Source organism: Tachyglossus aculeatus (genome assembly GCF_015852505.1).
Source record: "Tachyglossus aculeatus isolate mTacAcu1 chromosome 12 unlocalized genomic scaffold, mTacAcu1.pri SUPER_6_unloc_1, whole genome shotgun sequence".
NCBI classification, from domain to species: Eukaryota; Metazoa; Chordata; class Mammalia; order Monotremata; family Tachyglossidae; genus Tachyglossus; species Tachyglossus aculeatus.
Window position 1 is genome coordinate 2,561,055 of NW_024044828.1, and position 24,841 is coordinate 2,585,895.

General features: G+C 50.1%; 1 protein-coding gene across 2 annotated transcripts in view; it reads left to right on the forward strand.

The window, feature by feature from the left end:
• Positions 1-10,346: 10,346 nt before the first annotated feature.
• The window catches only part of SRPK2 (SRSF protein kinase 2), a 165,005-nt gene continuing 150,510 nt past the window's right edge, over positions 10,347-24,841 (forward strand). The window contains exons 1-2 of one of the 2 annotated variants that reach the window (XM_038740947.1): positions 10,347-10,392; positions 10,499-10,553. In XM_038740947.1, the coding sequence (XP_038596875.1) occupies positions 10,377-10,392; positions 10,499-10,553 (71 nt within the window). In that variant the 5' untranslated portion in view covers positions 10,347-10,376. Of the gene's footprint in view, positions 10,393-10,498; positions 10,554-24,841 lie in introns of those variants that run through there. The other variant, XM_038740951.1, reaches the window with a different exon arrangement.

Genomic DNA, 24,841 nt, shown 5'->3' on the forward strand with positions numbered 1-24,841 from the left:
GTGCCGTTAAAAAAAATCATCACCACTAAGTGCTTGGGAGGTTAGCAACAGTCACAAGGCATCTTTAAACTGCCTTCAGTGAACTTCCAGTCTGACGGGAGAGACAGACAATGATGATTTGAGGAAGATGAAGCACAAATATAGAACAGGATGAATCAGCTGAAGAAAGAATTGAACGTACCGGCAAATATATAAGGAAAATGGACATATATGTCCTCAGATGTTGAGGAGAGGATTAAAATATCCCAGTACTAAGTCTGGGTGTTGGTCTGATACAACTGAAGTTTTGTTAATGGGGGAAGGCCCCGTAGAGGAACTGGGATTTTCAAAGGGGTTTAAAAATGGAGAGAACTGTGATCTGGTGCGATTTGGGGAGGATGAGCTATCCAGGCTGGGGGATTGGCATACGCTAAGGTCAGAGGGGAAAGTTGGGAGCAAGCTAGAGCTAGAAGGAGTGTAGCGTGATCAGGGATCAATCAATCCATCAGTGGTGTGTATTGAGCGTTTACCGTGTGCAGAGCACTGCGCTAAGCGTGGGAGAGTACAATATAACAAAGACGTAAATTGGAGAAGTACAGTGATCAATAGGAAGTGTCTAGTTTCTCGCGAAACTAATGGCAAAGGCAGTCGTTCTTCTTTCTCTCGTTTCAAATAGCTGGGAGCCAGAGGACCTGGCTTCTAATCCCCGCTCCTCCAACTTGCTTGCTGTGTGACTTTGGGCAAGTCATTTAACATCTCTGTGCCTTAGCTTCCTCACGTGCAAAACAGGGATTTAGTACTGTGAGGGCCATGGGGGAAGGGGACTGTATCCAGCCTGATTAACTTTGATCTACCCCAGTGCTTAGAACAGTGCTTGACAAATACCATTAAAAAAAAAAAAAGGCTTTTATGGAGAAGGTCATAAATACTCTAGGAAGTAGATGGACAGCGTTAGCACATCAAATTACATTCCCTGTTTTTTCAAGATGCAAATGTTGAAGCTGCAACTGACAGATTATCTAATTGTGCCTTGGTGTGTGCAGACCAGTGCCATGCTGGGTTAGGATTTTTGTCACCCAAACGATCAGGAATTTCAGAGTAAAAAAAATCTCATGGCAGCAGAAAAGACCTCAGATCTACCCACGAGGCTTTTTTTTTTAATATGATCAAAGGACATGCTATTCAATAAATTCTACAACAAGATCTCATGCAAAAGTAGTTTCCTCTTGAAAATGGTCTTCTTAAAGGGAGTTGTTTGTGATTATGCTGAAATCCATTTAGTCTCGTTTGATAATGGCGACTAACTTCGGAGGCCCGTAATCATTTGCTATTGTGTGAACTGTGCCTGCTTAAAATGAAAATCAGTGCAACGCCGGCTCAGAATCAGGCCCCGTGGAACTTGAACGGAATTTGTGACTCGGTTAGACTTTCCATCCTAATGTAGGCCTTGGCCTCGAGTGCCACCTGCAAGGCTCGGCCTTCGGCAGGAATTTCAAGGAACCAAAGAGGGATCGTGTCCTGTTTTCACTCCTGGACCATCCCCCCTCATGGTTAGGGACGGACCATCCGTAACTCTTCATTAGGAATTTTCCCAAAACCTTTTCGAGCCTACTGATATTTTCAACCTTTACAACTTGCTACCTGATTAATGGATTCCATGTGTTTACCACCGGCTGGATGACTGAAGGGTTTCCTTTTGTTTACTTCTTTCGAAAAACCTCTTTAATTGGCTTGAAGTTTCTAAAGAGCAAAGCATTGCATTAAGGTTCAATGGGAAGCAACGTGGCCTAGTGGGAAAAGCACAGGCCTGGGTGTTAGAGTCTAACCCCAGCTCCGCCCCTTGTCTACCATGGGACCTTGGGCAAGTCACTTAACGTCTCTGTGCCTCAGTTTCCTCATCTGTAAACTGGGGATAAAGTCCTACTCAAACTGTGAGCCCCACGTGGGACAGGGACTGCGCCCAACCTGATTATTTTCTATCTACCCCAGCGCTTAGTGCGGTGCCTGGCACATAGTATGTGCTTAACAAGTACAAGGTCCAATGCTCCTGAGATGTGGGCTGGATTTCCTTCAGCTATCCTTGAGGTATTCATTCTGAGGTCTTCACCCTTTTCACAGTTGACTAAGCAGAAAATGTGACAAAAAAAAATTCTCATTGGAACTGATATACTGCTTTCCATTTGTGTCAGGTACAAGTAAATATATCTCTGCCTTATAGGGTGATGCATAAACTCTAGGCGAAAGCCAACGTTTTGGCTGCCTTCCCAGACTCCAGAAATTCAGAGCCCACCCAGAGGAGCTGAGCCTCAAGGACTCTTTCTGGCAGAGCAGCCAAAACCTTGGAAACCGATCAGCGGGAGGCCACCTGATAGATGAAGAAAGGATGAGAGGGTTTTGGGGTGTTTTGTTTCTCCCCGGTGGAGTTTTAAAGATGCTTTATTGCAAGGTGCAGAACCAAAGCAGATATCCCGATGGAAAGGGAAGTTCTGAGCCGATCGAACAGGCCGGCTTGGGGTGGGAGGAGCCAACTTGTACTTCCCAAGCGCTCTGCACACATTAAGCACTCAATAAATACAATTGATTGATTGATTGATTGATTTTAGAAGCAGCAGCATGGCCTAGTATCAAAACCATGGGCTTTTGAGTCAGGGAACCTGGGTTCCGATCCCGGCTGGGCCACCTGTCTGCCGTGTGACCTTGGGCAAGTCACTTCACTTGGCCTCAGTTCCCTCATCTGTAAAATGGGGACTGGGACTGGGACCCCCATGTGGGATTACCTTTTATGTACCCCGGCGCTTAGAACAGTGCTTGGCACATAGTGAGCGCTTAACAAACACCATAATTATTTTGGAGCCTAAGGAGCCTTTTAGTAGTAGGCAGCTCCAGACCCCAAGAGGGTCTCCACCCTGGCTGACTGCAGGGTCTCTATTAGGGGGATCATTCAGGCCCACCCACTCCTTTGTCCAAGGTTCATTCATTCAGTCGAACTTATTGAGCACTTACTGTGTGCAGAGCACTGCACTAAGCTCTTGGGAGCGGACAACTGCAGGGGCCTCAGTCTTCAGACTCCAAATCTGAGTTCAAGCCTGGCATTTGTCCTCTGAATTGGATCTCCTGCTTAGCGGTCGCTCAGGTTTGAGTCCCTTTAATAATCAATCAATCAATAGTATTTATTGAGCGCTTACTGTGTGCAGAGCACTGTACTAAGCGCTTTGGAAGTACAAGTTGGCAACATGTAGAGACAGTCCCTACCCAACAGTGGGCTCACAGTCTAGAAGGGCAATAATAATAATTATTGTGGTGTTTTAAGTGCTTACTATATGCCAAGCACTGTACAGAGTGTTGGGGTGGATTCAGAGGAAGCAGCATGGTTTAGTGGATAAGAGGGCTGGGAGTCAGAAGGACCTGGGTTCTAATTCCAGCTCCGCCACTTGTCTGCGATGTGACCTTGGGCAAGTATCACAACTTCTCTGTGCCCGTTACCTTCATCTGGAAGGTGGGGGTTAAGACGGGGAGTCCCTTGCGGGACAGGGACCGTGTCCAACCTGATTAGCTTGTGTCTACCCCAGTGCTTAGTACACTGTCTGGCACATAGCACTTGACAATGCCTTTTTTTAAAAAAAAAATCAAGGGTGGAAGAGCTGCAAAAGCCTAGCTCAGAAGGGAACATAGCTTTGAAAGGACTTTGAAGCGGAAAGACGCTACATAAGTGCGTATTTATTGTGGTTGAGGTCGATTCTCCAGGTGGCCGTCCAAACCGCATCAGCTGGCACTGAACAGCTCACAGTCAGTGTCTTAGTGGTTCGCCCCCTGAGAAGAGCACTCAAAACTCTAGCCCCGGTATTCGAAATGCCTAACACAGTCTTAGTCTGCCTGCAGAGAGGTCAAAGGCGGGTCCTAATAATAATCCTGGTGTTTGTTAAGCACTTACTTTGTGCCAGGCACTGTACTAAAAGCTGGGATGGATTCAAGTAAAATCGGGGTGGACACAGGCCCTGTCCCTGTTCACAGTCTCAATCCCCATTTTCCAGAGGAGGCAACTGAGGCCCAGAGAAGTGAAGTCACTTGCCCAAGGCATGGGGGGGAGCGGGGATTAGGATCCATGACCTTTGCAGATGAGAAGACTGCAAAGTGCTTTGCCCCAGACCATTCAGCAGGCAAGTGAAGGCAGCCCTCTTCAGAGTCCCCCTTTCCCTAGGCGACACTGTCGCTTCTCTGATCTGTGCCTCTCCCCGGCAAACGCCCTCTGTTTACTCCTCACATTCAAAGCTTCTGCCACTGCCCATCATCATCAATCGTATTTATTGAGCGCTTACTGTGTGCAGAGCACTGCACAAAGCGCTTGGGAAGTACAAATTGGCAACATATAGAGACAGTCCCTGCCCAACAGTGGGCTCACAGTCTAAAAGGGGGAGACAGAACAAAACCAAACATACTAACAAAATAAAATAAATAGAATAGATATGTACAAGTAAAATAAATAAATAAGTAGAGTAATAAATATGTACAAACATATATACATATATACAGGTGCAGTGGGGAAGGGAAGGAGGTAAGATGGGGGGGATGGAGAGGGGGACGAGGGGGAGAGGAGGGAAGGGGCTCAGTCTGGGAAGGCCTCCTGCAAACCAAAGGGGAAAAACTTTGTCATCATCATCATCAATCGTATTTATTGAGCGCTTACTGTGTGCAGAGCACTGTACTAAGCGCTTGGGAAGTACAAATTGGCAACATATAGAGACAGTCCCTGCCCAACAGTGGGCTCACAGTCTAAAAGGGGGAGACAGAACAAAACCAAACATACTAACAAAATAAAATGAATAGATATGTACAAGTAAAATAAATAAATAAATAAATAGAGTAATAAATATGTACAAACATACATATATACAGGTGCAGTGGGGAAGGGAAGGAGGTAAGATGGGGGGATGGAGAGGGGGACGAGGGGGAGAGGAGGGAAGGGGCTCAGTCTGGGAAGGCCTCCTGCAAACCAAAGGGGAAAAACTTTGTCAAGGGGAGGGGACTGTTTGGGGGTGCCTAGGATGGAGGATAAGGGGACGGTTTTCTTCCCCTTATCCTTGAAACGGGGGCAGAGGCATTGGCACCCTCATCGCCCCCATCCCACCCGTGCACAGGGATGTAGCTTCTAGAGCCTGGGAATCAGCTGGTCATCGGTTCTAATCCCGGCTCTGCCACTTGCCTGCTGTGACTTGGCCAAGTCAATTCACTTCTCAGGGCCTCAGTTCCCTCATCTGGAAAATGAGGATTGAGACTGTGAGCCCCACCTGGGACAGAGACTGCGTCCCACCCGATTTGCTCGTATCCACTCCAGCGCTTAGTACAGTGCCTGGCACATAGTAGTACTATGTCTTTTAGACTGTGAGCCCACTGTTGGGTAGGGACTGTCTCTAACTTGTACTTCCCAAGCGCTTAGTACAGTGCTCTGCACACAGTAAGCGCTCAATACATATGATTGATGATAGTACTACAATTATTATTATTAGAATTGCACCAGGGAGGGGACGCGGGCACCCTCGTTCTCCCCTTCCCCCAGCCGTGCACCGAGGAATCGCCATCGTGCCCCCAAAGCAGCAGGACAGCGATTCACCAAGGAGATGACGACGTGTCGACAGTCACCCCTCACCGACTAATCCCCCAAAAGTCCTGCTTGCCCATGCACACGGGACAGACGCTTTCATAACCGGCAGTTGACCCCTACGCCCAGTGTCTTTCTCAGTTGTTAGATGTTTGACTCCCTCTTCAACCCCCGCCCCCATCCCTTGCCCCTAATGACCTGGATTCCTACTTTATTGAGAAAATTGCCCTTCCCCAATGAAGCCCTCTTTCCCCCGCTCCATCTCCCTTTTGCGTCGTCTACACGTATGGCTCTGTATACCCTTTGGACATTTGGTATTCGCCTCACCCGAACTCCATGGTACTTTTGTATATATCTTTTAATTACATATTATAAATGACTTATTCACATTAATGGCCATCTCCCCCTCTCTACTGCAAACCCCTTATGGACAGGGAATGTCTGCTAATTCTGTTGTGCTCTCCCAAGCGCTTAGTGCAGTGCTCAAATGTGATTGATTGGGCCTATATCGTCTATTCCTGTCTCCTGCAGCTTTGCCAATTCACATGCCTCCTGAAAGGCACCTCTTCTAGAAGAGATTCCTTGATTAGACTCCTCCGTTTGGGTCAACCACTTCTCTCAGCACCTCTGCATCATTTCACTCCCTCTGCTAACTCAGCAGTCTCACATCCATTGATTGTGGCGATCTATTCTCTCCCTCTTAATTAGGTCCCGATCGTTGGGTTATTCATGGCCGTCCCTCCTAGAGTAAAGGAGCTTACAATATAGTTGCGATCATACCTTTGATTTATTCGGTACATTCCCAAGCCCTGTACAGTGCTCTGCATTGAGGGGTTGCCGTACTTGCGGAGTGCTCTGGCCACGCCGTGATGGAGCGTCACATTGCGAATGTCAGGACGAGCCTCCGTCCTGAGATTTCAGGGCTGAGAACAGGCGCAACGAAAGTTTGGCAATATTTACCTCCGGGATGGCCGGATATTTTTTCAGGATTCCCGTGGGGGCCTGTCTACAGTTATTGGGCCAGAAATTGTCACCGTGGAAAATGATTCTAGCATTTGTTAAGCGCTTACCGTGTGCCAAGCACTGTTCTAAGCGCTGGGGTAGGTACAAGGTGATCAGATCGTCCCACGTGGGGCTCACAGTCTTTATCCCCATTTTACTGATGAGGGAACTGAGGGCCTGGAGAAGTGAAGTGACTTGCCCAAAGTCACACTGCTGCCAAGCGGCGGAGTCTGATGACATAATGGAGATTAAAATCCAGATCTGCTTCCCCGGGGGCAGTGCTCTTTCCATTGGACCCACATCCAGTAATACAGACAAGTGGCAGAGGCCGTGGGTTCTAATCCTGCTCCGACACTTGTCTGCTGTGTGACCTCGGGCAAGCCACATCACTTCTCTGGGCCTCAGTTCCCTCATCTGTCAAATGGGGATGAAGACTGTGAGCCCCACGTGGGACAACCTGATGACCTTGTCTCTACCCCAGGGCTTAGAACAGTGCTTGGCACAGAGTAAGTGCTTAAACAAATAGCACCATTATTATTATTATTATGAGTGGTTGTTTCTAAAGCCCACCCGTGGTGGGGGGAAGGTGCGGGGGTCCTCGGGCGGGCTGGGCTCACCTGATGGGCATCTCTGGGGGCAGTAATGCCAATGCTGCGGCTCGGGGAGGGAGGGCCCGGGAGGAGGAGGAGGAGGAAGACACAGGACCTGCCCCTGCGCCTGTCAGGGGCCAAAGGCACCACTAGGGGGCGCCCATCTGCCCCCACCCCTGTCGTGGGCCAGGGGCACCACTAGGTGGCACCCACCTCCTGCCCCTGTCAGGGGCCAGGGGCACCACTAGGGGGCGCCTTCCTGCCCCTGTGCCTGGTGGGGCCCAGGGGCACCAGTAGGTGGTGCCCCGCTGCCCCTGTCGTGGGCCAGGGGCACCACTAGGTGGCACCCTCCTCCTGCCCCCGTCAGGGCCCAGGGGCACCACTAGGGGGCGCCCTCCTGCCCCTGTGCCTGTTGGGGGCCAGGGGCACCACTAGGCGGCGCCCTCCTGCCCCTGCCCCTGTCGTGGGCCGGGGCACCACTAGGTGGCACCCTCCTCCTGCCCCTGTCAGGGCCCAGAGGCACCACTAGGTGGCACCCTCCTCCTGCTCCTGTGCCTGTCGGGGGCCAGGGGCACCACTAGGCGGTGCCCATCTGCCCCGCCCCTGTCGGGCGCCAGGGGCACCACTAGGTGGCACCCTCCTGCTCCTGTGCCTGTCGGGGGCCAGCGGCACCACTAGGCGGCGCCCTCCTGCCCCTGTGCCTGTCGGGGCCCAGGGGCACCACTAGGTGGCGCCCTCCTGCCCCTGCCCCTGTTGTGGGCCAGAGGCACCACTAGGTGGCACCATCCTCCTGCCCCTGTCAGGGCCCAGGGGCCCCACTAGGGGGTGCCCTCCTGCCCCTGTGCCTGTCGGGGGCCAGGGGCACCACTAGGTGGCACCCTCCTGCTCCTGTCCCTGTACCTGTAGGGGGCCAGCGGCACCACTAGGCAGCGCCCTCATGCCCCTGTGCCTGTCGGGGCCCAGGGGCACCACTAGGTGGCGCCCTCCTGCCCCTGACCCTGTTGTGGGCCAGAGGCACCACTAGGTGGCACCCTCCCCCTGCCCCTGTCAGGGCCCAGGGGCACCACTAGGGGGCGCCCTCCTGCCCCTGTGCCTGTCGGGGGCCAGGGGCACCACTAGGCGGTGCCCATCTACTCCTGCCCCTATGGGGGGCCAGGGGCACCACTAGGTGGCACCCTCCTGCTCCTGTCCCTGCACCTGTAGGGGGCCAGGGGCACCACTAGGCGGCGCCCTCCTGCCCCTGTGCCTGTTGGGGCCCAGGGGCACCACCAGGTGGCGCCCTCCTGCCCCTGCCCTTGTCGTGGGCCGGGGGCGCCCTCCTGCCCCTGTCAGGGGCCAGGGGCACCACTAGGGGGCGCCCTCCTGCCCCTGTCAGGGCCCAGGGGCACCACTAGGGGGCGCCCTGCTCCTGTCCCTGCGCCTGTCGGGGCCCAGGGGTCCCACTAGGTGGCGCCCTCCTGCCCTTGCGCCTGTCGAGGGCCAGGGGCCCCACTAGGTGGCGCCCTCCTGCTCCTGCCCCTGTCGGGGGCCAAGGTTACCACTAGGTGGCGCCCTTCTGCCCCTGCCCCTGTCGGGGGCCAAGTACATCACTAGGCCCTTGCCCCCGCGGCTGTCGGGGGCCAAGGACACCACTAGGTGGCGCCCACCTGCTCGTGCCCCGACGCCCGTCGGGGGCCAAGGGTGGCGCCCTCCTGCTCCGGCTCCGACGCCCGTCGGGGGCCAAGGGCACCACTAGGTGGCGCCCTCCTGCTCCGGCGCGGGCCCGGGGGCGCGCGGCGGGAAAAGGGGGCGGGGCCTGCGCGCGCACGGGGGGCGGGGCTAGGGGAGCCGTCCGCGTGCAGGGGCGGGGATTGGCTGCCGTGCTTCCCCAGCGCTCAGTCCAGCGCTCTGCACCCAGTAAGCGCTCAGTAAGTACGATTGAAAGAATGAGGGAATGAGTGAATGAATGCTGGTCGGAGGGGCGGGGCCTGCGCGCGCAGGGGGCGGGGATTGGCTGCCGTACTTCCCAAGCGCTTAGTCATTCATTCAATCGTATTTGTTGAGCGCTTACTGTGTGCAGAGCATTGTACTAAGCGCTAGGGAAGTCCAAGTCGGCAACAGAGAGAGGCGGTCCCTATCATCATCATCAATCGTATTTATTGAGCGCTTACTGTGTGCAGAGCACTGTACTAAGCGCTTGGGAAGTACAAATTGGCAACATATAGAGACAGTCCCTACCCAACAGTGGGCTTACAGTCTAAAAGGGGGAGACAAAACCAAACATACTAACCAAACAAAATAAATAGAATAGATATGTACAAGTAAAATAAATAAATAAATAGAGTAATAAATATGTACAAATATATATACAGGTGCTGTGGGGAAGGGAAGGAGGTAAGATGGGGGGGTTGGGTCCCAACAGAGGGCTCCCAGAAGTGCTCTGCACCCAGAGAACGCTCAATAAATATTATTGAATAGACTGTGAGCCCACTGTTGGGTAGGGACCGTCTCTCTATGTTGCCAACTTGGACTTCCCAAGCGCTTAGTACAGCGCTCTGCACACAGTAAGCGCTCAATACGATTGAATGAATGAAAGAGGGAATGAATGAATGAATGAATGAATGAATGCCGGCCGGAGGGGCGGGGATTGGCTGCTGTCCTGCGGAGGGGCGGGGCCTGCGAGCGCACAGGGGGCGGGGTTAGGGGGAGACGTCCTCGTGGAGGGGCGGGGCCTGCGCGCACAGGGGGCGGGGATTGGCTGCAGTCCGGCGGAGGGGCGTGGCCTGCGCGCGCGCAGGGGGCAGGGCTAGGAGAGCAGTTCTCGTGGAGGGGCGTGGCCTGCACTCGCAGGGCGGGGATTGGCTGCCGTCCGGCGGAGGGGCGTGGCCTGCGCGCGCATGGGGCGGGGCTCGGGGAGCCGTCCTCGTGGAGGGGCGTGGCCTGCGCTCGCCGGGGGCGGGGATTGGCTGCCGTCCGGCGGAGGGGCGTGGCCTGCGCGCGCATGGGGCGGGGCTCGGGGAGCCGTCCTCGTGGAGGGGCGTGGCCTGATCCCGCAGGGGGCGGGGATTGGCTGCCGTCCGGAGGAGGGGCGGGGCCTGCGGCCGAAGCGGGGCGGGGATTGGCTGCCGTCCGGGGGGGCGTGTCCCGCCCCGTGCCGTGCCGGCGGTTGGCGCAGGCGCAGTGGCGCCACCCCGCGGGCGGCGGAGCCGGGACGCCACGGGGCGCGCGGGATGAGCTCCCGGAAAGGTGCGTGGGAAAATCCCGGGATTCCCTCCCCCTCCCCCCCCGTGATTCCCCCCGCCGGGAATCCCGGCACTCCCACCCTGCGCTAACCGCTGCGCTCTCTCCGCAGTGCTGGCCATCCAGGCCCGAAGGCGGAGGCCCAGGAGGGACAAACAGCCCAAAAAGTGAGTCTGCGCCACGACCCGGGACAAGCGCACTTCCCCGAGCTGCTCCCGGCCGCGAGTTCGAATCCACCCATCCATTCATTCATTCAGTCGTATTGATTGAGCGCATACTGTCTTCTTATCCCCTTCCCTTCCCCACAGCACCTGTATATATGTTTGTGCATATTTATTACTCTACTTATTTATTTATTTTATTTGTACATAATAATAATAATGTTGGCATTTGTTAAGCGCTTACTATGTGCAAAGCACTGTTCTAAGCCCTGGGGGGGATACAAAGTGATCAGGCCGTCCCATGTGGGGTTCACAGTCTTAATCCCCATTTTCCAGATGAGGTAACTGAGGCTCAGAGAAATTAAGTGACTTGCCCAAGGTCACACAGCAGACACGGGGCGGAGTCGGGATTCGAACCCATGACCTCTGACTCCAAAGCCCGTGCTCTTTCCATTGAGCCACGCTGCTTCCCATATCTATCCTATCTATTTTATTTTGTTAGTGTGTTTGGTTTTGTTCTCTGTCTCCCCCTTTTAGACTGTGAGCCCACTGTTGGGTAGGGACCGTCTCTCTATGTTGCCAATTTGTACTTCCCAAGCGCTTAGTACAGTGCTCTGCACATAGTAAGCGCTCAATAAATACGATTGATGATGATGATGATAATACTGTGTGCAGAGCACCGGAGTAAGCGCTTGGGAAGCACAGCCCTCTGCCGCGTGACCTCGGGGTGCTCACTTAATAGTCATTCAATCGTATTTATTGAGCGCTTAAACGCTCCCTTCTTAATCCGTTCATTCAGTCGTATTTATTGAGCGCTTAGTGTGTGCAGAGCACTGTACTAAGCGCTTGGGAAGTACAAGTTGGCAACAGATAGAGACGGTCCCTACCCAACAGCGGGCTCACTTAATATTCATTCATTCAATCGTATTTATTGAGCGCTTACACTTTTACTTAATAATTCATTCAGTCGTATTTATTGAGCGTTTACTGTGTGCAGAGCACTGGACTAAGCGCTTGGGAAGTCCAAGTTGGCAACAGATAGAGACGGTCCCTACCCAACAGCGGGCTCACTTAATATTCATTCATTCAATCGTATTTATTGAGCGCTTACACTTTTACTTAATAATTCACTCATTCCTATTTATTGAGCGCTTACACGCTCACTTCGTAATCCGTTCATTTAGTCGTATTTATTGAGCGCTTAGTGTGTGCAGAGCACTGGACTAAGCGCTTGGGAAGTACAAGTTGGCAACATCTAGAGACGGGCCCTACCCAACAGCGGGCTCACTTAATATTCATTCATTCAATCGTATTTATTGAGCACTTACACTTTTACTTAATAATTCATTCAGTCGTATTTATTGAGCATTTACTGCGTGCAGAGCACTGGACTAAGCGCTTGCGAAGTACAAGTCGGCAACATCTAGAGACGGTCCCTACCCAACAGCGGGCTCACTTAATATTCATTCAATCGTAGTTAGTGAGCGCTTACACACTTACTTAATAATTCATTCATATTTATTGAGCGCTTACACGCTCACTTCATAATCCGTTCATTCAGTCATATTTATTGAGTGCTCACTGTGTGCGGAGCACTGGACTAAGTGCTTGGGAAGTCCAAGTTGGCAACAGATAGAGACGGTCCCTACTCAACAGTGGGCTCACTTAATATTCATTCATTCAATTGTATTTATTGAGCGCTTACATGCTTACTTAATAATTCATTCATTTGTTCGTATTTATTGAGTGTTTACTCGCTCACTTCATAATCCATTCAGTCGTATTTATTGAGCGCTTACTGTGTGCAGAGAACTGGACTAAGCGCTTGGGAAGTCCATGCTGGCAACATCTAGAGACGGTCCCTACCCAACAGCGGGCTCACTTAATAATCATTCATTCATTCAATCGTATTTATTGAACGCTTACACGCTCACTTAATAATTCGTTCATTCAATCGTATTTATTGAGCGCTTACTGTGTGCAGAGCACTGGACTAAGCACTTAGGGAGTACAAGTCAGCAACATATAGAGATGGTCCCTACCCAACAGTGGGCGCACAGTCTAGAAGGGGGAGACAGACAACAAAACAAAACATATTAACAAAATAAAATAAATAGAATAAGTATGTACAAATAAAATAAAGAGTAATAAATACATACAAACATATATACATATATACAGGTGCTGTGGGGAGGGGAAGGAGGTAAGGTGGGGGGGATGGGGAGGGGGAGAGGAAAATAATGGTGGCATTTGTTAAGCGCTTACTATGTGCAAAGCACTGTTCTATGCACTGTGGGGGCTACAAGGTGATCAGGTTGTCCCATTTGTGGCTCACAGTCTTAATCCCCATTTTATAGATGAGGTAACTGAGGCACAGAGAAGTTAAGTGGCTTGCCCAAGGTCACACAGCTGACAAGTGGCGGAGCCGGGATTCGAACCCATGACCTCTGACTCCCAAGCCCTCGCTCTTTCCATTGAGCCACGCTGCTTCCCCTAATGAATGAATTCTTCATTCAACCGTATTTATTGAGCGCTTACACGCTCACTTAATAATTAATTCATTCAATCGTATTTATTGAGCGCTTACTGTGTGCAGAGCACTGGACTAAGCGCTTGGGAAGTCCAAGTCGGCAACATCTAGAGACGGTCCCTACCCGACAGCGGGCTCACAGTCTAGAAGGGGGAGACAGAGAACAAAACATATTAATAATGGTGGTATTTATTAAGTGCTTACTATGTTCTAAGTGCTGGGGAGGTTACAAGGTGATCAGGTTGTCCCCCGGGGGGGCTCACAGTCTTCATCCCCATTTTACAGATGAGGGAACTGAGGCACAGAGAAGTGAAGTGGCCTGCCCAAAGCCACACAGCTGGCAATTGGCGGAGCTGGGATTTGAACCCATGACCTCTGACTCCAAAGCCCGGGCTCTTTCCACTGAGCCACTTCACTCCTCTGGGCCTCGGTTTCCCCATCTGCCAGATAATCATAGTAATAATGAGGGCATTTGTCAACAGCAATAATAATAGTAGTAGTATTTGTAGCGCTTACTGTGTGCCAAGCACTGTTCTAAGCGCTGAGGTAGAGGTCACCTTGTGACCTCCCCAGTGCTTAGAACAGTGCTTGGCACATAGTAAGCGCTCAATAAATGCCATTATTATTATTATTATACGAGTTCTAGGCTGTGAGCCCGTTGTTGGGTAGGGACCGTCTCCATATGTTGCCAACTTGTTCTTCCCAAGCGCTTAGTACAGTGCTCTGCACACAGCATTCAACAAATGCGATTGAATGAATTAATGAATACGAGGTAATCGGGTTGTCCCACATGGGGCTCACGGTCATCATCCCCATTTTACAGATGAGGGAACTGAGGCCCAGAGAAGTGAAGTGAAGATCGAGAAGCCTTGAAAAACGGCAGTCTCGACCCCGCGGTTAGCAGGGTCGATCAAAGCGACTCGAAGTTCTCGCTCGGGACTCTTTCAGAGTGGAGCCCGTGGGCTCGATATATTTACCGGCGGAGGTTGGCGTGGGCTAGATGGCCCAGCACAAAACTGTTCGGGTCCGCTAGGTTGGGAAGGCCCTTCCCTGCTTCCTGGAAAATTTCAGGCCTGGGAGAAGGGAGGAAGAGGGAAGGAAGTTGCATTAAGGTGACCTGAGGTGCCCGGCGAAAGTGGTGCATGCGACTTTCTCACCCAGCTGACGTACTTATTTTGTTGGTCAGTCAATCTTTGGTGTTTCATCATAATAATAATCATAATGGTATTTAAGCGCTTACTATGTGCCAAGCGCTGGGGTAGATACACGATGATCGGGTTGTCCCACGTGGGGCTCCCAGCCTTCATCCCCCTTTTGCAGATGAGGTCACTGAGGCACAGAGAAGTGAAGCGACTTACCCAAAGACACACAGCCGACGAGTGGTGGAGCCGGAATTAAAACTCACACCCTCCGACTCCCAAGACCGGGCTCCTTCCACTAAGCCGGTATGTGCGGAGCACTGTACTAAGTCCTTGGGAGAGTCCACCGCAACAGAATTAGCAGCTGTTTTCCCTGCCCATAGCGAGTCTAGAGGGGAGCGTGCACGGAATTCGGCAACGAACTGATAAATTAGCGTCTCGTGGAACTCACATCTGCTACTTTTTCTTTTGGCCTCCTTAGCTGTTGAGCGCTGCCCCGTTCGCGCGAAGAGCGCAACCTCGTTTTCGCAAAGTACGCGGTCCGCACAGTCTCAGGTATTTTCGTCGGGGATCAGAGTTTGTGGATCGGCCGTCCGGCTTTTCGGCTTCTAATCGTTTCCTTAAAATAAAAAAGAGAGGAGTGATGCGATGTGAAACCCCCGGCGGAGAGGGACTTGAGAGCGCGGCCGAAGGAATCGAGGGGCGTTTTGAAATCTTTGCCGTCGGCTTTATGCGCCGTGAAGGTTTATGTGACATCCAAGTCTCCTGTGAAACAAGCAGGTTCTAGCAAATGTGCCCTTTGGAAGGCGTCGGAGTCAGGTGTCTGTAGTGCGAGAAGCAAGCCGTGGCTAATTAGAAGCTGGGAAAAAGACCATTTTCCAGCATCCCATAGCCCTGGATTCCTGGGGCTGCAGCCTGAGATTAAGCGCAGCGTTGCTGGCGTGAGGAGTCACTTCCATGTCGATTCTGGTGGGTTATTATTGGCGGTGTGGGTTTTGTGCACTTGCTCTGATTAAATGAAAAGGGGAAAAAAAAACCCCTCATCAGGCCACGAACGGAAATTTGAACCCCTTCCTAAAAGCAGATCCTTCTGCCTCTCCGGATTTACCCCGGCGTTTGGTATAGGGGTTGGCACATAGTAAATGCTTAACAAAACTTGGAATCGTAGTTAGTATTATTAAATCAAGGTTCCAGAGCATTTCCAGGAGGAGGGTGTGGTTCACAGTGTCAGAGGGGGGCGAGGGGCCAAAGGGGAGAAGGATGGAGTAGAGGCCGGTAGATTTGGCCGGGAAGAGGTAATAGGGGCCCTCGGAGAGTGGCTGAGGTAGTGGAGTGAAAGGGACGGAAACCGGTTTGTAGCCAGTCAGGAATTTTCTCCTGGAAGTTTCAGGTGTGATTAATAATGTGTCGGAATGAAACCTCCTGCAGTAATCGTTAGCTTGGCTTGTTTTATTTTTTCTGCCTGTGTGAGCCCGTTGTTGGGTAGGGACCGTCTCTGTCTGTTGCCAACTTGTACTTCCCAAGTGCTTAGTACAGTGCCCTGCACACGGTAAGCGCTCAATAAGTACGATTGAATGAATGAATGAATGAGTGAATTTATTTCACCCGAGTGCTTCGTTCCTCCGGGTTAATTCGCCAACCGTTTCTCTTGACTGAAACTAGTTGCGTTTGGAGATTTCTACAGCGGGGGCATAAAAAAACCAACATCCAGCCGCGGTTTTGGACTCATCATCTTGAATCGCTCGCCCGTTGGTATTGATTGATCACCTACTGAGTGTGAGGCACTGTGCTGAGCGTTCGGGAGCGCGCACCAGAAGCCCAGTTGATTGCAGTGGTATATATTGAGCACTTACTGGGAGAGTGCAGTGTAACAGTACACACACATTCCCTGCCCACCACGAGCTTACAGTCTAGAGGAGGCGAGAGGACCCAACAGGTTGTGGCTTTCTCAGTGACCCCTCTGTGAATGTCAAGAGCAGGCCGCACATTCTGTTCATAAAGCGCCGTATCCCAGGAGGGGCCCGCCTTGGGTTAGAGCAGAGAGGTGTGTGTGGTGGTCTCCTTGGCTGAGCTGGCATGCAGACCCCGGCTTGGTTTGGGCGAGGTTTGGGAAGACAGGATAACAGGGCTCCAAACTCTGCATCTGTGTATGTGTGCGGCGTGCGTGCATTTTGGGAAGACAGAATGATACGGTCCAAAGCTGTTTGTGTGCGTGTTTGTGTATGTTTGCGTGTGCACGCGCTCGAGTGTTTTGGGAAGACACAGTCATATGGCTGTAAGCTCTGTGTGCATGTTTGTGTGTATGTGTGTTTTGGGAAGGCAATTGTATGGCTCAAAGCTGTTGACTCTGGGGTGTATGAATGTGTTTTGAGAAGGCAGTAATAGGGCTCAGAGCTGTTTAACTGTGGGGGAGGTGTGTGTGTGTGTTTTGGGAAGACATACTATGGTTCAAAGCTGTTTGACTTTGGGGGTGTGTGTGTGTGTGTGTTTTGAGAAGACAGAATAATATGGCTCAAAGCAGTTTGACTTTGGGGTGTGTGTTTTTCATGGCGGGAGACTGCAGAAAGTTATTTAAATTCGAAGCGCAGAACTGAGGGAGCCAATGGATGTGGCTGAAAAACAGCTTAAAGGAATCTAAACCCTGGATGGAAAACTGAAGGGGCGGCTCGGCTTTCTCCAAGGGAACCAGGCGAGGTGACCGGAATGTTTAACTCCTTGAGTTGAGAGCTGTAAAAAGCAAGGGAGGCCTTTTGGAAACTCTGTTTGTCCTGAAGTAGGGGGCCTGTCCTTGACCAGGGCCAAAGGCTGTACCAGAGTTTCAGGTGCTCAGCCCAGACGACTCCAGAAATCACATCCTCCTCTCTCCGCTCCTCGGCCGACCTCCGCTGACAGTGGAGGAGGAGTGTGAAACCGTCCCCTCCCGTCTTCAAATCCGGAAGGGGCCCGGGGTGTTTCTGCAATTCACTTATTCAGTCGGATTCATTGGGTGCTTACAGTGAGCAGTGCATTGTACTGAGCGTTTGGGAGAGTACCACACAGCAGTGGCTTGTGTATGTCCTTGGCTGCTCTCCACTGACCACAGGTAGGAGGGTGGCTAGGAGCAGCGTGGTGTAGTGGATAGAGCGCGAGTCTGGGAGCTATTTTATGAGCGTTAGTTAGTAGCCACCTCACTGGCCTCCACCCAAGGGCTAATTAGGGGCTCTGTGACCTCCTGCTCACAAGAACCAACAATCAAACAATGGTATCTGAGTGCTTCCTATGTGCAGAGCACTGTTTCAAGCACTAGAGAGGGAACATCCCAACGGAATTGGTAGACACGTTAGTTTACAGCACCTAGATTTTAGCTGGAATGTGCGGAATTAAACAAGATCTCCAGTCTGCCTAAGGGAATCTCCGTGCGGTGTGGCCCATTTTAGGATTTCAGCATTTGAATTCCCGAGCACGCGGGCTGTAGATGTTGACTAGAATCCTCAGGATTTCCACCTAGCCACCAGGACGTCCCAGGTGGTCAGGTTTGAAATCCAAGCGGCCGGCAGAAACTGCGTCGTTCAGTACCCTCCCTTCCTTCTGCTCTCCCAGCGCCAAGAGGCTCTCCTGTTCTCGAAGCCCCTGGATGGCTCTCCCTAAACACAGCCCGGTGCCACTCTGACCCCAGGGAATGAAGGGGCAACCGACCTGTGCCAGTGTCTCACTATGGCCATCCCACTCATTCGCTTGTATTTATTGACTGAGCCCCCCTTTTCTTCAGCTACCCCTCTCCTCTGCATCGCCCAACCCACTCCCTTTGCTCTACCCCCCTCCCCGCCCCACAGCACTTGTGTATACATATTTATAATTCTATTTATTTTTACTAATGATGTGTTTATATCTATAATTCCTTCTCTTAATAATAATGCTACTGATGCCTGTTTACTTGTTTTTTTATGTCTGTCTCCCCTCTTCTAGACTGTGAGCCCGCTGTGGGCAGGGATTGTCTCTGTTGCTGAATTGTACTTCCCAAGCACTTAGTAGAGTGCTATGCCATGCTGCTTCCCCTGACTAAGCGCTTGGGAAAGTACAGTATAAAAGACACATTCCCTGCCCACAACGAGCTTACAGTCTAGAGGGGGAGACAGATATTAATAGAGATAAATAAAGCCTTCCCTCTTGAACAGAGAGAAGCTGCCCTAGAGCAGGTGTCAAAGGTAATAATTGTGGCATTTAAGTGCTTTCTGTCTGCCAAGCACTGTCCTAAGCACTGGGTTTTAGATACAAGATCATCTGGTCTCACATGGGGCTCGCAGTCTAAGTAGGAGGGAGAACGTGTATTGAATCCCCATTGTGCAGATGAGGAAACTGAGGCCCAGTGAAGTGACTTGCCCAAGGTCACACAGCAGGCAAGTGTCAGAGCTGAAATTAGAACCCGGGTCCTCTGGTGCCCGGGCTTTATCCACTAGGCCATGCTCCTTCCCATTGATTTACTGGGTACTCCATAGCCTGGTAAACTGTGGGCAAGCAGACCCCCACTTCTTTTCCTTTCCACAGTGCTCTCTAATTCCCGTTTCAATCAACGGTAATTATTGAGCGCTTACCGTGTGCAGAGCACTGTGCTAAGCAGTTGGGAGAGTACAATCCAACAGAGTCGGTAGATGTGTTCCCGGCTGTTTCTCTCCCTTGCCAACCCAGGCGGGGGTTTCTAGGCCTGAGAACCTCACCAAGCCTGGCCGAGACCCGGAATGTCCTTGAGGAAATTTTTGTGGTTGCATTCCGTTTACTTCCTCCAATGGCCCCTAACAATCGCCCTATTTTCTTACCCAACAAGACTGCCATGCTCTGGAATAAAACCTCTTCAAACGGGCTCCAAAGTGCTTGGGAGGGAAGAACTGGTTTGTTCAGAAAGATTTCAGCAGGCATTCGGAAACAAATCCCAATTTATGGCCTTTTAAATTCATCCAACTGGACCACTCTTTGACATCAGTAGGAGTCGAGCGGTTAAAACCTTTTGTGGCACTACGTACTTTCCAAGGAAACTCCATTCATTTAAATTTTCTCCTCTTTTTCTTTTCTGCCCCCAGTCTCTCACTTCTCAGGATTGTTGCCTCTCTGTCTGAGTAGAACGGAAACACTGTCGTGGCCACTTCGAAACAGTTGTTCAAGTGGCCGTATTCCACCCTTCTCTTTGTGCACACTGAGGATGGTCATTCATTCATTTAGTTATATTTATTGAGCACTTACTGTGTGCAGAGCACTGTACTAAGCGCTTGGGAAATACAGGTAGGCAACATATAGAGATGGTCCCTACCCAACAACAGGCTCATAGTCTAGAAAGAGAACTCTTTGCTTGTGTAATTCCAACTGTTGGGAACTAGAACTCTGTGGAATGTCTGTCCACATTATTTAGGGCCAATAATAATAATAATAATGATGGTATTTGTTAAGCGCTTACTATGTGCCAAGCACTGTTCTAAGCTCTGGGATAAACGATGATGGAACACTCCGGTTTCTCAGCGTGGATTACATCTGTGGGCTGAGGACAGAATTTTCCTCCCCTCCTCCCCCACCAGTGCTCCTGGAAGGCTGCTATTGCTAATGGTGATGATGATGATGATGATGATCATCAATCGTATTTATTGAGCGCTTACTATGTGCAGAGCACTGTATTAAGCGCTTGGGAAGTACAAATTGGCAACATATAGAGACAGTCCCTACCCAACAGTGGGCTCACAGTCTAAAAGGGGGAGACAGAGAACAAAACCAAACATACTAACAAAATAAAATAAATAGAATAGATATGTCCGAAATTAATAAATAAATAAATAGAGTAATAAATATGTACAAACATATATACATATATACAGGTGCTATGGGGAAGGGAAGGAGGTAAGATGGGGGGGATGGAGAGAGGGACAAGGGGGAGAGGAAGGAAGGGGCTCAGTCTGGGAAGGCCTCCTGGAGGAGGTGAAGGTGATGATGATATTTGTTAAGTTCTTACTATGTGCCAAGCACTGTTCTAAGCTCTGGGGTAGATACAAGGTAATCAGGTTGTCCCACAATCTTAATCCCCATGTTCCAGATGAGGTACCTGAGGCACAGAGAACTGAAGTGACTTGCCCAAAGTCACACAGCAAACAGGTGGTGGAGCTGGGATTAGAACCCACTGTCACGCTGCTTCTCTAATATTATTAATATCGACCGTAAACTCATATCTATTCTGTAAACTTATCTCTGGACTGTAAACTCATTGTGGGCAGGGAATGCGTCTGTTTATTGTTATATCGTATTCTTCCAAACACTTAGTAAAGTGTTTTACACACAGTAAGCGCTCAATAAATGTGATGTAATGATTGAATGAATTATTACTATTATTATTATTATGATAATTGTTAAGCGCATGCTGTGTGCCTGGCACACTCCTAAGTGCTGGGTAGCTACAAGCTAATCAGGTCAGACACAGTCCCTGTCCCACATAGGGCTCACAAGCCTTCATCCCCATTTTCCAGAGGAGGTAACTGAGGCACTAAGAAGTGAAACAGTTTGGCCAAGGTCACACAGCAGACAAGGGGCCGAGCCAGGATTTGAACCCAGGTCCTGTGATTTCTCTGCTGACTACGTGTCAAGTACTGTTCTAAGTGCTGTACAACTCCAAAAGAGCAGCCAAAAACTCTCAACGTGGCCTAGTGGAAAGAGCACAGGCCCGGGAATCAGAGAGCCTGTGTTCTAATCCCGGCTCTGCCAGTAGGCCACTTTGCTCACTGTCTCACTCAGTTGTATTTATTGAGCGCTTACTGTGTGCAGAGCACTGTACTGAGTGCTTGGAAAGTGCAATTTGGCAACAAATAAAGACAGTCCCTACCCAACAACGGGCTCACGGTCTAGAAGGGGGACCAGGAAGGGGAATGACAACTGGAAGTAAAGAAACTTCGGGTTCTCAAATAAACTCTTCCAACGCACCACCTAGAGTTTGCCCTGAAGCCTTCTCAATCCAGCCCTGTTCTGGGCTCAGTGTCAAGAAATGTGGCAGTGTTTCTCTCTTTTCCTTTTTGGCTGCTCTTTTGGGGTCGTACAGCACTTAGTACAGTGCTTGTCACGCGGTCGGCACTTAACAAATACCGCCATTATTACAGCATGCTCAGCCATTAGCTCCCCTTCTGACAGCTTTCTCTCTGCCTTCCCACTCCCTCTAGCCTTTTCCATCCCATCTGGTTTCTCTCAGTCAATCCAGCCTTGGGATTTATTGAGCGCAGCTGTCATCCCCCATCCCCACCCCAGACTGTAAGTGCCTTGTGAGCAGGGAACATATCTGCCACCTCTTTTGTACTCTCCCAAGCGCTTAGAACAGTGCTCTGCACACTGGAAGGCTCAACACATATGACTGATTCATTCTGTCTCCGTCCTGCTGGATCAGGGTAGCCAGAGACAGCTCCCTCTAAACTATAAGCTCATTGTGGGCAGGGAATCTGTCTTAACTGTTCTGTTGTCCTCTCCCAAGTGCTTAATACAGTCGCGCTCAATAAATACAATTAGCTGATTGATTCATGTGTTCCCTTCTACCCGAGGGTTCAATCCCTTTTTGAAGCAGAATATATTCCATGGGAGAAGTAGAGTGGTCTAATGAAGAGAGTACAGGCCTGGGAAACAGAAAGATCTGGGTTCTAATCCTGTTTCTTCCATTTTCTCTGCTGTGTGACCTTGGGCAAGTCGCTTCATTTCTCTGTGCCTAAGTTCCCTCATCTGTAAAATGGGGATTAAGACTGTGAGTCCCATGTGAGACACGGACTATGTCCAACCTGATTTGCTTGTGTCCACCCCAGTGCTTAGTACAGTGCCTGGCACATAGTGCTTAACAAGTACCATTAAAAAAAATTTGCTCTTGAAGTACTTGGTTTGCAGTGCCGTTTGTCAGTTCAGTTTTCTATTTAGAGAAGTCATCAATGCCAGACAAGTGGCGGGGAGGAATATTTCCCATTTAAAAGCTTTAGCTTAATAATAATTGTGGTAATTGTGACTTACTATGTGCCAGGAACTGTACTAAGAGCTGAGGTGAATACGTAGCAATTGGGCTGGATGCAGTCCCTGTCCTTGACCTTAATCCCCATTTTCCAGATGAGGGAACTTAAAGCCAACTGGTGCATCTGGCCTCTGCGTCCTGTTCTGCAGCATCGGCTGATAGGCAGGTAGGCCCAGGCGGAAGTGTGGACTGGCCGGTTTTTATGCAGGAACTTTAATCTCTGGGTATTAGTAGCAACAGTAGCAAATAAAAATAGTTGTGGTTCTCCTGGGAACAGAAGAATGCCAGTGGTAGGAGATGGGCTATTTTTCCCTTAGGTGTTTTGTTCCACTTTTAAAAAAAGACGCAGCCAGGGGCAGATTTCTTCTTCTCAGTATATCTTAATGATGGAAGCAATAATTGTGCTATGTAAGTGCTTACTGTGTACCAAGCACTTTGCGAGGTACTGGGGGAGACAAGGGACAGTGTCTACCAACTCTTTTCTCTTCTCCCCAAGAGCTTGTCTGCTGTGTGGCCTTGGCAAGTCATTTCTCTGTGCCTCAGCTTCCTCATTTGTAAAATAGGGATTAAAGTTGTGAACTCCAGTTGGGATGTGGGCTGTGTCCCACCTGATTGTCTTGTATCTACCCAAGCGCTTAGTACGGTGCCTGGTACATAGAAGGTGCTTAATAAATGCCATTTAAAAAGTGCTTAGTACAGTGCTCTGCACACACTAAGAGCTCAGTAAATGCTGTTGATTAATAATAATAATAATTGTGGTATTTGTTAAGCACTGATTAATCAAATCAGACACAGCCTCAGTCGCACATGAGACTCACAGTATATAGGGGAGGGAGAAAAGGTATTTAATCCCTATTTTACAGCAGGGGAAACTGAGGCTCAGAGAAGTGAAGTGACTTGCCCAGGGTCACGCAGCAAGTGGTGGGATTAGAATCCGGGTCTCGACTCTGTCTCCCCCTTTTAGACTGTGAGCCCACTGTTGGGTAGGGACTGTCTCTATATGTTACCAATTTGTACTTCCCAAGCGCTTAGTACAGTGCTCTGCACATAGCGCTCAATAAATACTATTGATGATGATGATGATGACTCCTAGGCCTGTGCTCTTGCCGCCAGCCCTGCTGCTTCTCTAGACCACACTGTTGACTTGGCTTCCCTTTGCACTTTCCCATCAGGGGTGTTAGATATTCTAGACTGTAAGCCTGTTGTTGGGTAGGGATTGTCTCTATTTGTTGCTGAGTTGTACTTTCCAAGCACTTAGTACAGTGCTCTGCACACAGTAATCCCTCAGTAAATTCGATCTAATTCATTCAGGACTCCTTGTGGGCAAAGAATTTCATTGTTCACTGTTGTACTTTCCAAAGTGCTTAGTACAATGCTTTGCACACAATAAGCGCTCAATAAATCGATTGAATAAATGAATTCTAACAGTAATTGTCTGTCGGAGATGAAGAGGGTGGCCATTCCAGGCCAGAGACAGGATGTGGGCGAGAGGTCAGCGGTGAGATAGATGAGATGGAGGTACAGTAAGAAGGTTAGCATTGGAGGAGTGAACCGGAGAGCAGCAAGGTAGGAGGGGGAAAGGTGATTGAGGGCTTTAAATCTGATGGTGAGGAGTTTCTGTTTGATGCTGAGATGGCTGGGCAACCACTGGAGGCTCTTGAGGAGTGGGGAAACACGGACTGAACGGGTTTTGTAGAAAAATGACCCAAGCAGTAGAGTGAAGTATGGACTGAAGTGGGGAGAGACAGGAGGCAGGGAGGTCAGCAAGGAGGCCGATACAGTAATCGAGGAAGTGAATAGCCAGTCCTTCAGTATGTATTGCGTCTAGTATGGGTGACTACTCTTCCCTGTTTGATATCTTTCCTCTCCCGCACCTGTTCTGGGCTCTGGTTGGCTGAGGCTTCCATTTTCACTTCTCTCTGATGAAGAGGAGAGAAAATTGGGTTCTTTCCACTCCTCTGCCATTGTTATTATGGTATTTAGGGCTTACTGCGTGTGTCAGTCAGTCAGTGGTATTTGTTGAGCGCCTACTGTGTGCAGAGCACTGTACTAAGCACTTGGGAAAGTGCAGTATAACAGGTTTAGGAGACATATTCCAAGTCCACAGGAAGCTGACAGTTTTGAGAGAGAAAACAGACATTCAGATAGATTATGGATTATGTATCTAATTACATATCAGGATATGTACATAATAATGTTGGTATTTGTTAAGTGCTTACTATGTGTTTTTTGTTGTTTTTTAAATATTTTTTGGTGTTAGTTAAGCCCTTACTATGTGCTGAGCACTTTACTAAGTGCTGGGGTAGATTTATTCTGATGAGTTGACACCTGTCCACATGTTTTTTATTGTCTGTCTCCCCATTCTAGACTATGAGCCCATTGTTGGGTAGGGACTGTCTCTATATGTCGCCAACTTGTACTTCCCAAGCGCTTAGTACAGTGCTCTGCACACAGTAAGAGCTCAATAAATGCGATTGAATGAATGAATGAATGTGCCAAGCACAGTTCCAAGCTCTGGGATAGATACAAGGTTATGAGGTTGTCCCATCTGGGGCTCACAGTCTTCATCCCCATTTTACAGATGAGGAAGCTGAGGCACAGAGCGGTAAAGTGACTTGCCCAAAGTCACACAGCTGAT